General features: G+C 38.7%; 1 protein-coding gene across 1 annotated transcript in view; it reads right to left on the minus strand.

Moving 5' to 3' along the window:
• Positions 1-2,467: 2,467 nt before the first annotated feature.
• The window catches only part of LOC146319769 (uncharacterized), a 38,163-nt gene continuing 22,645 nt past the window's right edge, over positions 2,468-17,985 (minus strand). Inside the window, exons 7-13 of the mRNA XM_084727810.1 lie at positions 7,280-7,395; positions 6,837-6,999; positions 6,432-6,588; positions 5,647-5,780; positions 4,667-4,809; positions 4,429-4,516; positions 2,468-3,371 (exon numbers count right to left, since the gene is read on the minus strand). Coding sequence (XP_084583936.1) covers positions 4,441-4,516; positions 4,667-4,809; positions 5,647-5,780; positions 6,432-6,588; positions 6,837-6,999; positions 7,280-7,395 — 789 coding nt within the window. The 3' untranslated portion in view covers positions 2,468-3,371; positions 4,429-4,440. The remainder of the gene's footprint in view (positions 3,372-4,428; positions 4,517-4,666; positions 4,810-5,646; positions 5,781-6,431; positions 6,589-6,836; positions 7,000-7,279; positions 7,396-17,985) is intronic.

Here is a 17,985-nt window from a genome sequence, read left to right on the forward strand (position 1 = left end):
AGTACAAACACACAACACTGAAAAGACAATCACATGACCTGAACTAAACTACTAGTTTGAACTGGGATTGCAAGTGTCAGCTCTTTCTTTCAACCGGGGGTTCTACCGAGAACATTTTTATATTCCAAGGGTTTTATCCAGAACAAAACAGGGTTCTACCGGGAACATTTTTATATTCCAAGGGTTTTATCCAGAACAAAACAGGGTTCTACCGAGAACATTTTTATATTCCAAGGGTTTTATCTAGAACAAAACAGGGTTCTACCGAGAACATTTTTCTATGCTCAGGAGGTTCTACCAAGAACTGTTTTATATTATGATACATATCCTCAAAGTGATTATTTCACACCTTCATCACATTAAATCAGATGTTACTGACTATAATCAACCAAAATGATGTTCTGTGATAGAATTCTACAGGAAAAGTTTCATGTTTCTAAATGTGTCTCCTGTCTGTAAGAGGACTTTGAATCGATTAATCGCTATTATTTCAATAACTAATTGATCATTTTGAGTCATTTTTTAAGGGAAAAAAATGTCAAAATTCTCTGATTTCAGCTTCTTGAAGGTGAATATATTTTTTATATCATGGACAAAACAAGACAGGACTTCACCTCCGGCTCCTGGAAACACTGATCAACATTTTTCACCATTTTCTGGATCAAACAACTAATTGATTAATCAGGAAAACGACTAACAGATTAATTGAAATTAAAATATCCAAAATATCCAACTCATTTTATTTTTTATTTAAAAAGTGAACTACTTAAAGTAATATAATTGCAGTTTTGAACACTTTATCCAAAATCCAAACATTTTTCAAACCTTGAAAACACATTAAAATTGTTTTTATAGACATTTTAAGACATTTAATGGATCTTCAGCCACCGTGAACAGTCAAAGATCACAAAAATACCTACAGATATGGAAGAAATATTACTTTTTAATGACCAGTTTGGAAGAAGAAACACCAGACAGAGGCGTGCATCTCGAGTCAAGTAAATTTTATTAAGAATGTTTTCACTTTAGGACACTGGCCAGTACAACACAGTGCAATATACATCTTTACTTTCAAATAAAAAAGGACAAAGAAAGGACATAAAAAATAAACCCTCAAATTTTTATGACAAAGTAAAATGTCACATACACAGAAACCGATGGGGACAATCACTCCAAACTGAGACTCTGTCAACAGCACATTCAGTTGCATTGCATGAGCACTCCGACGATACCGGAGACGAGACGCGACCGACGGGAGGGGGCAGAGGTCAGTGCTGTAGTGCATCAAGTGACAAAGTGCTTTAAAGACGCGCAGAGCAAGTGAGCGGAGTGGATGGCGAACACGAGGAGGAGGATCAGGTGCAAACTTTAGGATTGTTTTAGAGTCATTTAAAACGATGTAGTGAAGAAACCATCCGTCAACGTGCCGACGCTCTGACGCTCTGAGCCCGTCAGTCTGAGCAACAGCAAAGATTGTGCGTGCACATCAACAGGGACAACATGGAGAGAAATTGCACATTCGTTGGAAAAATAACATGATGGAGGAAGTGTGTGACGGTAAATAACATGATGGAGTGTGTGACGGTAAATAACATGATGGAGTGTGTGACGGTAAATAACATGATGGAGTGTGTGACAGTAAATAACATGATGGAGTGTGTGACGGTAAATAACATGATGGAGTGTGTGACGGTAAATAACATGATGGAGTGTGTGACAGTAAATAACATGATGGAGTGTGTGACAGTAAATAACATGATGGAGTGTGTGACAGTAAATAACATGATGGAGTGTGTGACAGTATGGCTTATAATGGAAGCTCACAGCTACAATCATTCAGTCCATTACAGACGGACTGATTTTTAACGAGGGTTATTTAATCAAAGAGTGTTTGTGCTGATTCGGAGAGTTCATCATGATTGACAGATGCAAAGTCACTTGGCCAGAAGTCCCCCGTCCCCCCCACACAAAGACAAAAAAAAAAAAAAAAAAACATACTTAGACAAAAAGATTTACAGGATTCTATGAAAGCTCTGAGAGGCCAAGTGGGGAAAATATTCTGGTGGTCCATTTTTGTAAAGTATGAACAAAATAGTTTTCTCTCATTTGTTTATTACTTAAGAGGAGGGGAAAGGCAACTTTTGCCAAGATAATATTAAATTATTACATTCAATTATTTGGCACTTTGAGAATAAAGTCAAAATGATATTTCAACTTTATTCTCAATATGCAAAAAACAAAACTTAATAAAACAAAACAAAGAAACATATTTTTTTCTCTCAGTGCCTGATGATAATACTTTTGGCAGGTGATTTTTTAGTTTTTTCAGAAATTTACCACTTTAATCTCAGAGAATATTTGATATTTTCTCATTATTCTGTTTTTTTGCAATCTGAGTGTGTTTCTTGTAAATCTACCACTTTCATTTGGGAATGATTTTTTTTCTCAGAATATTAGTCCCCTCCCCCAGATCCATATTTGTAGTTTATTTATTTTTTAACCTAATATGCTGTCATTCACCTGTCCTTTAAGTCAAAAACACAGGAGAGAAAAGTATTTACATCAGAGTTAGAAGTAGGAAGACCAGGATTATTTTCTGTCTTTGCTTTCCTCTCCGGGCTTCCGTAGATTGCAGACACTGTTTGGGTTGTGGAGTGTGTCAAAGTAAAAGGCTCTGGAGCCTCTATTGTAGTGATGCACCTTTTCAAAACTAGCTCTCTGTTTCTGTTAAATCAACAATCATACAAATATAACATCTCCTGATTACAGTTAATAACATGTGGCTGACAGTCAGGTCAGCAGTGATTTGTTCTCTATGTTCACCATCATTAGTGTCTGAAATGTTATCCTATGGCGATGCTTGTGACTCCAACAACAACCTCCACTGACTGATAACACAAATATACGACAGAGAGACGACTCGTACGTGTTAGTCGAGTAAACGAAGAAACTAAATACAAACATGTTGTAGAGGATCGTCCTCCAGCACGCGATGAGGAAGAACGTCCAGGATGAAGAGGCGTCGTGGTCCCACAAGTTTCCTGAAATGGAAATAATCACCTTTCGTCTCTTCTCCCTGCTCCTCCTGGTCCCATTCAAGTGTTCGTGTGGAGCTGGTGCAGAGGAGCTTCGTCACGTTCAAGCATGAAATGAATGAAGCAGAGCAGGCGGATGTTTGTTTTCCTCTCCTCACTTGTTTCATAGAGACTCTCCATAAAAAAAGGCACCATGCACATTTATCAACCCCGACGGGAAGAGAACAAAAAACTAAATACATCAGCAGCTGGAGATTCTCCTCCTCCTCCTCTTCCTCCTCCTCTGTGTCGAACATTAAGGCTTCTGTTTCATATAGATTCATCTGTTAAGGCAACCTGTCAGAAATGGAAATAATCATGAGCTTTACCGTAGAGAATGAATGGAGTCACAGGAATGCCACAAAAAGAAAGAAATCTGTTAAAAAAAAAAGAAGAAAATAAATGCTTAAATATGAAGAGCAATAAAACAATAAGTAAATTAAAAAATGGGGAAATAAAGAGATAAATAACAAAACATAAAAAGGATAATTATAAACACTTTCATTTTTTTCATTTATTGCCTATAACTTGCTGTTTTTCTGTATATTGTCAATTCCTGCACACAGAATAAGGAAGAATAAAAAGTGATATGTCACTTTTTATCCCTGTATTCTTCCTTATTCTCTTCCCTGATGTTAATAAAAAAAAATATATATATACAGAGAAAACAGAAAAATTTATAAAATGCAAACAATAAATATATATTTAAAATACCTGTAAAGAAATATATAAAGAAATAAATATGTCAAAATAAATGAAAATGCTTAGAATTCTTATATTCTAATTGTCTCAGTTTTTCCAGTTATATTTATTCTTTCATTAATTTCTGTTTATATTTCCACAGTTATTCTCCTGTTCTTTTACAGACGTATTAATTTTTGACTCTGAAGGATTTATGTCTTCATTGAATAATAAGAAGGAAAAGTAAAGGGCTAAAAATCAATAAATGATATTCTATAAAAAATAGATGCATGTGAAAATAAATAAAATGTTCAGAATCATCTTATATATAATATATATATTTTAATTTCATTTATTCATACAGAAAAACAGACTAATCTATATGCAAAAATAAACAAACATGTTTTCAAAAATACATCCAGAAATAAATGACCAAATAAATGAGAAAAGAAATGAAAAACGTGGTCACACAAAATACTGATTTGATTTTTCTTCCGTTTGCTCACTTTGTGTTTTGTAGATTGATAAAAAATAAACAATTACATTTTATATTTTTGAAAGTATTCTTACTTTACAGCATTTCTTCACACCTGCCTAAAACTTTTGCCAGTATTGTAATTACACCTGATATATATGAGACATATGGACACTGAGGGGACGTTTAAAAACTCACCTCATTATTTCTTTAGCTCTCATTTTCATAATGACTCAGGCGCTTCTTGGACTTCAGCTCTTTCAGCCACTGGGGGGAGTCTTCCTCACTGCACAGAGACGGATGGACGGACGGACGGACAGACAGACAGACAGACAGACAGACAGACAGACAGACAGACAGACAGACAGTCAGTCAACACAGGGACAAACAGCTCAACAATGTGCTGAATAAGTTTTCTGTAACTCCTGTCTCTTACCTGTTTTCTTTCCCACCAGGGGGGGGCAGTACGCGCGCTGCCCGGGGGAGGAAAGGGGACTTGGGGGAGTGAGACAGCTGTGAAGGAGACGGAGCAGGTCCATCGATCTGATTGTCAGAGTCGCCTCTCTTCTTCAGCTGAGCCTGAAAACAAAGATGAGACTGATTTAGGAATAAAAATACATCACTGCCTGTTCAGAACAGAGGGGGGACCCACTTTTTGAAAGTGAAAACTCATCGACTCAGTTCACAACAGGACTGTGAAATCCTGGCCGGTGAATATCGAATAGGCTACACTAAAAATAAGGGTTCCAAACGGGTTTTTACTCAGACCACTTCTGAAGAAGAAGAACCTTTTTTGGAAGAAAGGGTTTGCCAGTGGTTCTTTGTAGGACTGAGGTTTCCATTAAGAACCCTTTTCTTCCAAAGAACCCTCCACAGATATGCATCTATGGTTCACACTGCTACCTCAGATCAGTTTTTTCACAAACACAGATTGTATCCAGATTGATTTAAAAAGTCTGGACAGCAACAAAAAAAAAAGAAAAAAGAAAAAAACACATGAAATGCAATTTTTGCAAACCCGATCCACATTTGGATTTGATTCCAATTAAACGTTCACACATGCATCTGAGTCCAGATGTTCAGATCAGACCTCACAGTGTCTTTTGTATCATTCACAATTTGACAAACAGCGACTAGCAGAGCAGAGCAGTGTTGAGGACAGCACAGACAACGAGGAGGAGTTCTGCACGACCGTTTGGACAGCGAGATGATGATCTCCATTTTTCATGCTTGCATTAATGTGTTGGAAACTCTGTCGTCACCACTGTTACCACAGCAACCCATTCAGATACTGTAGGTTAGTGATGTTTTGACCCGCAAATCTGATCTGGTCACTTGTGTGGACAGTCTGTCTTCAAGATCTGATTTGACAAAGAAATCTGTCAAACAGACGGGTCTATTTGTTGAATGAATCACCTTTAAAGCTGAAGGGTCCATCCCCGGGAACAGGGCGATTCTCTGTGGCTGAGAGGAGACGGCGGGGCCGGAGTCCGCTCCTCTGACCTGCTCCTCAGAGTCAGACTCGTCGTCTTTTATCTCCACTTTTGGCTCTGTCACAAAAAAGGACATGAATTACTGTCACATGTCAGCATGAAGTATGGATATGAGTTAAACTGATGTTTATTCAGTCCTCCATGTCTGAGAGAATTAATTTCTCAGTGCATCATTTTCTACCTTTTAGTGAAGAAGTTCATCTGATGCACAGCAACAGTCAAAAGTTTGGACACATCTTCTCATCTAATGTTTTTTCTTTATTTTTTATTATTTCTCTACATTGAAAATTAATAGTTGAGCCTTAAAAAGTAGGAAATATGGCATTATATGTAATTATGCAGAAAGCTAAAATGTGAAAAAGTCAAAATGTGTTTTATATTTAAGATTAGATACTTAAAAAGCAAAACTACTCTTGCACAGTCTTCTGCACTCAAAATCAAAGATTTAATAACAACAATCAAATTAAATCTTTGATTGTCATTGCAGAAAACAGTGTGCAAGAGTCTTTCTGTTATTTCTCGTTGACTCATGGTAGCAACCTCTTGTTTTGATGACAGCTTTGGACACTGTTGGTAAAATCTGAGACATTTCTTATAAAAAATAAAGAAAAAAAAACACTGGAGAAGAAGTGTGTCCAAACTTTTGACCTGTACTGTCACTGAACCTCATCAAACTTTTTCTGGGTTTGTTTTGTGTCACATGCTAACCCGTGGAGTCCCTGTACAGCCAGTCCTCGGTGGTTCCTCCCTCAGCCAGTGCGGCACTCTGACGGGCGGCTCTGGATGGTCGTGTTCGCGGGGCTCGTTTCTTCGCCAGCTGGGCTCTGGAGCGAAGAGCACTGGTGTCCAACAGAGCGGCTGGGGCCTGGACATCCACAGACAAGACAAATACATCAGCCGACATGAAGACACGGCAGGATAGTGTCAGTGCAGCCAATCACTGCAAGCCTTCTTCATAAACAAGAGCCTTCGATAAAAAGGTATCAAATGAGGTAATCCAGTCTGCCCTACAAAGGAAAAGGGCAGGGACTTCATTTTTGTCAAAATTAATTATATAAATAAATAAGGTGTTGAAATGAGAGTAACTGCAAAAAGCTCTCAGATCAGACTTACATCAGGGAAGGAGAGCGTCTGGCTCTCTGATGAGGACGAGGGCTGGAGGCTGTCCACAGTGTCTGTGTCATGTGACGCAGCATCACCTGGAGTGTGAGGGGGGGTGGGCTTCCTGGGCGAAGGGCTGAGGTTGCTCTCTGAACTGGGAGTGGCCGGAGTGAGACTGGAAGATGTTCAAAAAAGAAAGTGGAGTTGAAGAAAACAACCTGCTGTAATCAGAGTTTTAATCCAACGGTCTTTTGTTCCTGTAGAGACTGCTGGAAAGTTTAATTAGATTAAATGACCGTCCATTCTCATCAGTGCTGGTTGATGCTGTGATGTTATTTTCTGACCACAGGAGGTCAGTGACAGATTGAGATGTAAATGACACCCGTCTGTGATACCGGTTAGTGCTGGAGCTTTTTATTACAGAGTGAAGTCTGTTCACTTATCAAAGAAAATACCTGTCATCTGTACGCAGTCCTGTCTCCCAGGTCCCGTACTGACTGTCAGTGTCACGGACGGGTGTCTCTGCGTCCCTCCCCTCCTCTTCACCACTAGTACTTTGCTTCTGCTGCACCTGGAGGCACGAGGAGAGAAAGAGGATAAATTAAACTGTATGTAGGTTATATGACAAACCGGCTCGAGAGACGCCAACAGCAGCTCTCGCTTGACACCTGAACCAGGGCTCAAACTATTCCTAAAGAAACTCAATTAGTAAAAATCATCTGTGTAAATCAGACAAAACAGTGAGAGATGATGAGAAGAGACGACTGTCTGGACAGAAGATGTCTAAAGTTTGGGATTTCAAAGTGAGACAAAATGAAACCTCTGTACGGATCCGATACAGGATAGAATTAAGAGTCCTCCAAACACTGGAGTTTCACAGGAAAACGGCACCGCAGAATCTCCCAAACAATGGAAGGGAACGGTGACCAGTTTAAAAAAAACAAAACAAACAAACATACAATGCCTCCACACAGCTCATCAGATGTACCAATTCCAATTTTCTTGGCCGATTTCAATTTCTGACTTTTTAAGGGTCTGACCTGCTGATTCTGATTTTGCAAGTGACTGACTGATTGTGCATTTTGCACATTTTTGCAACATTTCTTACAGAATTATTATTATAAAATTAGATCTTGATCAGATTAGATCTTGCGGGATGTGATTTCACGTGATGTCATGTGGAAGCAGATATAAACAAACCAGAGACTGATGCGGCGCAACAGTTTGCTGCAGTAAAACTTTGCAGTAAGAAAAACAGACACAGAAGTTAAACGAGTCTGGATGAGAAAATGTTTAAGGAGACACATCAACACAGGTTGTTCGTTCTTCAGCCGGAACAGGAGGTGAGATTTTAACTGTCCCTCTGTGGACAGCAGTCTGCTGCTGTCTAACATTAGCATGAAGAGCTAAAAACTTACAGCTGTTTGTTAACGCCGTCATCTGCTCAGCTGCTGCGTCTCCAGCTTCTTAAATGTGAATATTTTCTGGTTTCTTTCCTCCTCTCTCACAGTAAACTGAATATCTTTGAGTTGTGGACAAAACAAAACATTTGAGGACGTCATCTTGTACTTTGGGAAGCAGGGATTCACATTTTGCACCATTTTCAGACATTTTATGGCTCAAACAACTAATTGATAGAAGAAAATGACTCAAACGATTAACTGATGATCAAAAGAGTTTATAAACTGGATTAATAATTGACCAACTGATTAACTGTTGCAGCTCTAAACTAAAAAGTAATGCAATTGTAATTTCTGACAGTTTCAAGGACTTTATCCAAAACTTTTTTTTTAAACCCTGAAAACATCACATTTAAATTCAAGTTTTTTCAAGGATTTCCAGCACTCCTACAAACCCTTTATCTGATTACTTGATGAATCACCTGAATAACTGGAAGAATACCTGATTACTAAAATAATCAATAGCTGCAACCATAATCAGAACCCTCGCTGATGCTGGAAAATATTTTTAAATTGTCTATTTGGATTTTTATTGCCAAGTCAAACTAAAATGTCAAAATAAAGTAACATTAAATACAGTAGTTGTTAAATTATCACTGGTCCTAGTGTTGTTAATAAAGCTGTATGATGTGGAGCTGCAGCAGTGGTTCAGTAAGACGGATAATAAAAGGTGAAGGATGAGTTAATGGAGACAGGAGCAGAGCGGGGACAAACACAGAGATGGTGGGTGGGTGATTGAGTGTGTGTTTGCTGTCTACTGAACCATGTCTCTTTTAATGAGGCGGGTACAGAGGACATACTGTCTCATAGAGGCTCGTCTGAACTGAACTGATCACCCCGGCCTACATAGAAAAAACAATAGACAGTCCTCCTGTCCTCAGATGGTGCCTGAGGGCTGGACACAGAAATATGATACACCTGCTCTGTAATCACATTCATTGACAGTTATTAATATTATTAATATCACTGACAGTTATTAACCATCATTAACCTTAAATCTAAAGTCAACGATTATTGACAGTTACTAAGGTTACTAACAGTTATTAAACATTATTAATCCACATCCACAACTAATTGATTTATCAACAAAATGGTCAACAGATTAATCAACAACAAGAACAACTGTTACAGGAACGACTTGAAAAATAGATCCAATGTTTGGAAGCATTTTTCAGGTGACAAGCTTGTGACAGGATTAAATAAATCTTTTTATTGAGAAAATGATGGACAGATTTGCAGGCCCAGTGCAGGGGGACAACGAGACAGAACGTTTGAGTGAGACTGTGATAAATCTGGAGTGAAGGAGCAGAGAGAAAAACGATCAGCCGTGCAGGATGTCATTCATCAGTGAAGCCTTTCCTGACAGGAAACAGAGAACAGTGAGAACGACATTCAACACGGCTCCCTGCATCAGCGAGAGCACTCGCACTCAAGTTCATCCTCTTCTCAAGGATTTACAGTGCTCACACACTTTAAACTGCCATCACAGGTCACACTGCTTACACTAAAATACACACACTTCACAGGCCTGCACCCGCCTCCAGACTGCAGGTTGAACAAGCAGAAACTCTCCACTTATCTAGTGGTGCCAGGGGCAGTTAAACAGGGCAGCTAATTTAGCTACATGAGGTCCTCGTCATCTAAAACGGGCTACAAAGAGATGTATGATAGTAATTCTGATCTATGCAATCATTATTGATGATTCATTCACTCCAGTATCAACAGAAGCAAGTGATCAATAACACATCTTCTGCACAGGAGCCTTGATGATGCTTTCATTAATAATACGTACTATAGATTGTGGGCCGGATGTAAACGTAAATGTATTATTTAGGCTTCAATATGTAGACTTGGGCTGTGTAAAGGTATTACAGCAGGGGTGTGCAATTATTTTTCATGGGGGGGGGGCTAATAATGGACAAATCTCTGATAATGGAATGATCAGAAGTGTTCTACATACAATACTTCTACTGTTGGTCACCCTTTCTGAATTGTCATGTGATGAATTGAGGGGTCATATTTTGTTGGAAATGTCCAAAACTTGATGTTTTACGGTGTAACATGCAGGCTGCAATGATAGCAGCAGCAAAAAGAGAACAACAACAACATAAACAACGTGGATGAACAGCATCGAATATACACAGTTCATTAGGAGCTTTCAAAATAAAGGTCTGATAATGCTTTAATGGGAAGCAAAATGCAACTGACTGTCTTTGCTAGACTTTTAATTTTTGGTATTTCCGTGACGGCCTTTTGCCCAGGTCTGTATTATGGTAAACCAGAATATTTAACAAATCCAGACAGTATGATTTTAAATACCATCCTTTCTAATCCAGAGATGTAATGTACCACACACACCACCAGGGGTCAGTCTCTCTACTGGAGGACAAAGTGGTGCAGCTGAGCTTAGAGACATGGTGCCTGGAGGAAAAAGTTATAAGACTAAATTGTAAATTAGTCACGCTGACAAAGGTAGGCTAGCAAACACTGCAGCCTGCTGACTGATCAGAGCAGTGAATTGTAGTGAGTACGTAACAGAGAGAGCGCTAGTGACCGATTACTGTCAACTACTGCGTTTGTTTTTATTTCCCTCGTAACTTACAACAATGGATGTTACAATCAGGTGAGAAAATGGATGCGGTGGGAGTTAGCCTTAACTCAGGAGAATGATTCTGAACTATAAGGTAAGTTAATACACAGTTCACTGAAGGTAACGTTAGCTGACATGCTAACAAGCTGGCATGTCTTCCATTATAAACAGGTTGGGAAAGATTTGATAGGTTACATTAGGACACCCTTCATCTTGATTTGGCAGCTTAACGTTCCTTTAGCAACTGGTTAGCTAACGTTAAACAGCATGTTACACAGTTGGCAGCAAACACGACCTCTTTTCTAAGGCTCTGCTCAAAACGAGCGTCCACTGTTCACATCCATGTTTAAGTGGGAAATGATGGAGATACTGCTATCTTGATTGTGACTGGCCAAAAGACCTGTGACATCTCACCAATGATGTTTTACTGTGAAGAAGATCGCAACACGACGCAAAAAACAACTTTTCGGATCAACACAATTAATGCGAATGACAGACTTTGATTCAAACGGATGATACATGTGCAGTTTTCAGCTCACCTTACAGTGTGGCCAACAGGTATCAACACTTCTGAGGAAACATCCAACAACCTTGTTTGTTTGAATCATCCTGAGACCTAAAGTGTCTTTATGGATGATGTAAAAAGCAGAGTATTGGGCATCATATTATATAATCCTGAGTTCAGCTCCAGCTGGAGACCTCAGTGTTATATCATCCTTCTCTCTTCTACCTGTTGCTGTACGCTGCTATCACTGCTGTCAAAATGCCAACAAATCTTAAAACCAGGTCTTGTAAATTTCTGGTGATAAAAATTCCTATCCTATGTGTGCATGTGCGTGTGTGTTACACAACCAAAACACACCCTCAACACACCCTCACCTCATCAGTATGGAGGAGGAACATTGCCTTTGCTGGAACATGTTGAAGAGAGGCGCCTTTACACAGCAGGTAAAAGAAAAGGCATGTCAAAGCAGAAGATGTAAAGACTTTTAGAAGCTCATTCAGTCTCACACCAGTTATTATTCACTAAAACAGCTTTTAACAGCCTTAATACTGACCTTCAATCAGACTCTTTCTATGTTCTTTTTTTGCTGCAGTGGTTAAACTGGTTTATTGGCCAAACAATAAAACCAAAAGTTGAAAGATGGTCCAACTGTTCTCTCACAGGTGAAGGCTCTGCTACCAAACACTAACATGTAGAGTGTGGCTGATGAAGGAGGCCGACTGAACCAACAGGTCCAGTCCGGTAGCAGTGATTTACAGCCATCAGGACGAAGGCTTTTCCTTAATAACATTAGCAACAGCCAGCTTCCCCGAGACAGGAAGGGTGTGTCGGGGGAAACGACAGAACAAAGAGCGGATGAATGGAAGGATGAAGGAGAGAAAGGGCTGATCACCGAACAGGCCTGACTGACAATCTGAGGAGGAAGGGGCTGCAGCGAGGCCTTGGAAACTTTGATTTGATAACACGGCGATCGCTCTGAGCCACACACAACAATAACACACTCTCACAGGACGCAGAGACAGACGACTACAGACCGCACCAACCTCAGCAAGTACGTGGAGGATGAATAATTTTACCACTGTTCACTGAAAGGAGAACGGCTCTAACCTGAAAGCACCTACTGTAAATATAAGAAGTGTGTTTACATTAACACCACATGTTTAATGTTCCAACGAGACATTTCTCAGCCATATCTCTGTTAAAGGGATACTTCAGATTATTTGAATTGGGGTTGTATAAAGTATTTAAGTAGATGGCAGAAGAATCCTGCAGGTACAGGTGACCTGCAAAAATGTTGTGTAACTGGTAAATGTTATATTTATATAAATTCATGTGTGCAGTCGCAGGTAAAAGTGAATTAATTAGGGACGGGCAGCAGGTGAGCAATAATATGTCACGTACAATACAATGATATGTTTTTATCCCCCTGGAGAAATCAGAAATGAAAATGACAGTGCAGTATTTTCGATATCTATATCTGCTAATACAGTAATATCAAGCATAATCTGCCAATAGGAGTTTTTGTGAAAGCCCACAACACAACCTCTGACCCCACATCCTGTCAAACAAGAGGACAGCACTGTTTGATCTGACAGTGATGAGGACTATCTGCTGGCTAAAACTGATGACATTAAGACAAAAACAGCCAGCGGAGGACACCAAACTGTGGACAATACATCATCAAAGGCCAGGTCAGACATTTGGGAGGATTTTGGTTATGGCTGGGTATCAATTCACATTTCCCAACTCGATTCGATTCACAAGGTCCCGATTCAATTCGATTTTTATTTGGTTAGGTTCATTTCAGTTGCAATACCAATTTTGCTCGAATATAAAAGAGATTCTCAGAGAAATAATGCTGTAAATTGTACAAGCGACTCTCTAACCTGGTTCATTATTAAAAACATTAATGTTTCCATTAAGAATTCTCCTAAAAGCAGTTACATTAAGAGTGTTTTCTGTACCATTGTTTTGAATGAATTCTTCATTTTTAGGTTTTTATTTATACATTTTTATTTAAAATTTTATTTTGTACATAAGTACTTGTACTTAAGTTTCTTCCCTTCATCTCGTTCTGCTGTCTGTTAATTTTCTGGCTTCATCGTGGACTAGAAGGCACAGATGATGTGCTGTCAGTCTCATGCTGCACAACATCTGGATTCTCTCTCTGTTGTTCACGATGTTGCTCTATCTAGTTGATGTTAAGTGAATGTATTGGACCGTTCTTATGTCTCATGTCTTATGACTCATTTCAATAATTAGCATGTGGAAATTTGCCTTGCCAAATGATAAGCTAACTGGCTAGCCCAACTAGCTTTGCTCATATTACTGTGAAGACAGTTAATGTGGTCACTGCAACAGCTGTTTAGTATTCACACAGTCACACAGTCCTTAATGTTGGTATCAGTAACAACAGCAACAGATGTAAAGAGCAGAAATACAGCTGATGACTGGAGTTATGTATTCTATGGAGTTATAATCACGGTTCCAGCGGGTGCGGATTTGACTCAGAGGTTCTGGTACTCAGCTTTGTGGGTGCAGGCAGGTCTGGACTTACAAAACTGGATCTTCGATAGTAGGGCTGAACAATTAATATAATTTTAATTGAAATTGCAATATATTTGGACAAACATTTGGACAAATATCATTTTAAGGCCCATGCACACTTCAGCACTGCAGCTCACATCAATTAACAGCTGCTCTGACTGTAACATGACTCATGATCTAATGTGACGATACTGTGAGACTATTAACAGCCATAAAAACACACTCAGTCACAACATAAAACTTGAAGCATGTCACCACCGCTCCTCGTTCTGTTCTCATCTGCTCTGACCAATCTGTCCGGGGTGGAGTGGGAAAATATGTTCTGTCTGCATGCACTCATGAACGCACCAGTAATCAATATCGATATCCTACAGATATTCAAAACAACTGCTCCCACGAGCTCTAATCTCATGTCAACAAACGGGCATTCTCACCGCATGTCACAGGGCTTACATTAAGACGCCGTCTGCTCGGCTGACCCAACAGTGCTGTGTAATTCTTTCATTATATAAGTGGTTCATACAGACAACGGCTCAGTGCTGCTGTACAATGCGTCCAGTAAGAACAGAGGAAAGAATGTAAAAACCTGACTTGGCTTAAGATTTTAACTCAGAGAGCAGTGGACCTGACTGAAAGGATTATTCTCTTTTCTTTCAGTCTGGAGTTTGTTTTCCCTCATTTCTACTAATATGACAAATGTTCAAGTTCAGGTTTTGTCTCTTAATTGTATGTTGATAAATTTAATGAAGTACAGGACTAATAACTGACCTCAAAGATGATATAAAGATACAAAAAAAAGCAAAAACACAGCAGTTTCATGCATATACATACTGTATATTATAATAATATTAGTTATAAAAGCGGTTACACAGTTACCCTGACAATTTAAGATACTTTAGTTTACTTTTTTTAGTGACGCTCACACAGAGGGTTCTCAAAACTTTATAAGACTAAAATCCAAGTTAGCCAGTAGCTGTGTTGGTGGAGTGTGCATCCCATGTACTGAGACCAAGAGTCCTCTGCAGGGTCGGGGGTCCTCACTCCTCTCTTTCTTCCATTTCCTGTCTGTCTAGAGCTGGTCTATTAAATAAAGGCTAAAAAGCCCCCAGAATGATCTTAAATCTTGTCTGGCAGAGCCATCTGTTAAATTAGGAAACTTGAACTTAAAATTTGGAAAATAAGAGGAAAAAGAAAAAGAAAAAACTTCAAAAGAGAATAAAAACATGCATTTTGTATCTAATTAATTATTAATGATTGATTGATTGAATGATTGTTAGCATTTTCAGTTATCAGTTGAGGAAAATGCACAGAATTTGCAACTCTAATCTCTAATCTTTTTAAAACCTAAAAGTTACCAAACTAAAATCTGCAGACTTGAAGCCTTTATCATCACTAGGGCTGCACAATATGAAAAAAATACTCACATGACAATTATTTTGGTTGAAATTGCGATTGCAATCTGAATTTTCATTTTAATTGAAAAAATAAATTAAAATTGTGACTTTACTGGAGTCTGTACCAAACAAACATGCCTTACCTCTGGAGAATAAGATTTGTAGTCCAGCTTGTTTCTATCTCTATTTCATCTAAGAGCTGATACAACACAAGCCTCTGCAGCACTACAGTACATCATCATAATGCTTTTTTGTCACACAGTTTTCCTTTTTCAAATAATTGCACTTCAGATACTGGACTTGGCCATATTGCAGTTTCAATAACACTTTGTTTATTTTGCTCTGGTTAATTTCCAGAGAAAGTGACAGAGGACTCTTTAGCTCTGAGTGATCAGTATGATAATGGAATCATTTTGGAATCTCAAAAGATTTTTGCTTTCATGGGTGATTATTGTGTCAATAAAACACCAGATTATGTTGAAAATCAACCATTTCCATGTGTTTATTTGAATTCAAACATATTCCTAATCTTGAAAACATAACAGGCCACATCGTCCACACTTTCTAGATTTTATAAAAAACCCTGCATTTTTTTCCTTACTGACAAATTTTGTCTGGCCTGACCACTAAGTCACGCTGCTCCCTTACAAATGGAACAAGGCTCTGATTTGTTTATCTTGATAGTCTTTATACAAACAAATCCCAAATAAAATGAGTCCACCATTAATAAATTGCTGCCAATATTTCTTGGCCTTCGTGTGTTTTTGTGCTGATGTATTTTCTGTTGTTTATGTCATTTATGTTTCTTCTAAGTTTCACTTAACTTGTTTGTTGCAAGTATGATTTATTAGGACTATACTTCTTTATTTAAGATTTAATACCTCCTGAATTACTTAAAGTGGTGTTTTCCATAGGTTTACTACTTGCACTGACATGTATCCACCGAACACGAAGCCTGGTTGACAGATCACAAGTACGTACATGTTCTAGAGATGGAAACTTGTCATCTTTAAAATTAGGACCAACTTGTTTCTTTCTAAACTTGTATGGCCATATGGGAAACATCAGAGTACCAATCCGACATTCACAGGGAGATTCACTGCAAAAAATACTCTCAAGATGAAAAAGCATTAAAAATATCAAGGACTGAAGTTCTCTTGTTATAAGTGAATACTGGCTGTTGGCGTAACAACTCTGCTGGCTATATTTCTGATGTTGTCATCACTTGGCTCAGGATCATGCAAAAACAACGCAGACAAAAACATTCATCACTTCCAACTGTCATACACACCTCAAGATTTCCATCATCTGCTCTAACGACAGCCAAAGTTATTCAAAGCAACCAAATACATGACTGTGGTGACACACGTCAGAGCCACAGGAGGGACAGGTCTGATAGGACACAGAACTAGACCAGCACCTGTTGGTATGTTGCAGTATTCACTAGGACTGAATGACTTAATGCATAGACAGACAGAATAGTTAAGACACCAAAAACATTTTCACTACCACTTTTACACCAAAATTCGTACATATATGCAGTATTTTACACGCAAGTAAACCTCCTAAGATTGATTCCTTCTCCACTGCTAGTAGAGGAGTTTGTCTTTACGTTTTTTTTTGTCTGTTGTGTCACATTTGATGTTCCAAACACTTCAGACTTTGTGATGAAGGTGAGAAGCCTTCAAGCGTTGCACCAGAATTAACATGTCCACCTGCTGACATGTTTACATTACTGCTAATCTTGAGCTACAGCCGACTGATACCACGACCGCTGCAGAGTCATCTGAGGCAGGAGTGAAGGTAGACTGCATCCTTTTTCACTCAAAACAAATACTGGATATATGTTATTGTGTGATTTTGGGTTTTTTTGTCCAGCGTAAAAAAAGGCTCAAGTCTGTCTCAACATGACAGCTTTGGGCTCAGAGAAAAATGGGTTGTCCCAGTCATTCCCGAAACTCCAACTGCCCAAAAAATGTCCCATTGGACTAAAAGCCTATTTGACCAACAGCCCATTTTCCTGAAAATAAAACAGCACTGCTCCAATGGCTTGTTGTTTTGAAAATTCACACTATTGGATGTTTTTGTCCATATTATCCTCTCAGGGGACATGGGCCAGGTAATCTTCATCCTATTGATAACAACAACAAACAAGTTGTGAAATGTTTGCAAGTTGTTTAAGTTTAGGCACCAAAACTACTTGATTAGGTAAAAGAAAGGATTGTGGTTTAAGTTAAAACAATGTGAAATAATCTTTATTTTCCAGTTGAGGTGTTTGTGCAAGTTAGGAGAAATGGGCTTTTGTTTTGGGGATATATGTCCGTCCACACCACGGACTATAACTGTACCAATAACTCTGAACATGTTCAGTCAAAAGTTAAAAATGGTCCATGGTCCATGGTTCACTTGGAGTCCACACCCCAAAAATAACAGTTTGACCAGTTTGATGAACAACAGAAGCATGGACAATCAATCAATCAGGATTTAATTCAACTAAACCAGAGCTGGTGATGGTTGGAAGAGTAGACAGACTAGCAAAGGTGGGTTTGGTGAGTTTCATGTGATTTTCTGTTGAGTTTGTATGAAGTGTGTTTAACAGGGAGTTAATGATCTAATTAAGCCCGACACATATTGGCGTAAACACTCTTTGGTTGTAATGTGATCT

Source organism: Lutjanus erythropterus, chromosome 10 (assembly GCF_056507025.1).
Source record: "Lutjanus erythropterus isolate fLutEry1 chromosome 10, fLutEry1.hap2, whole genome shotgun sequence".
In the NCBI taxonomy this organism is placed as follows: domain Eukaryota; kingdom Metazoa; phylum Chordata; class Actinopteri; order Lutjaniformes; family Lutjanidae; genus Lutjanus; species Lutjanus erythropterus.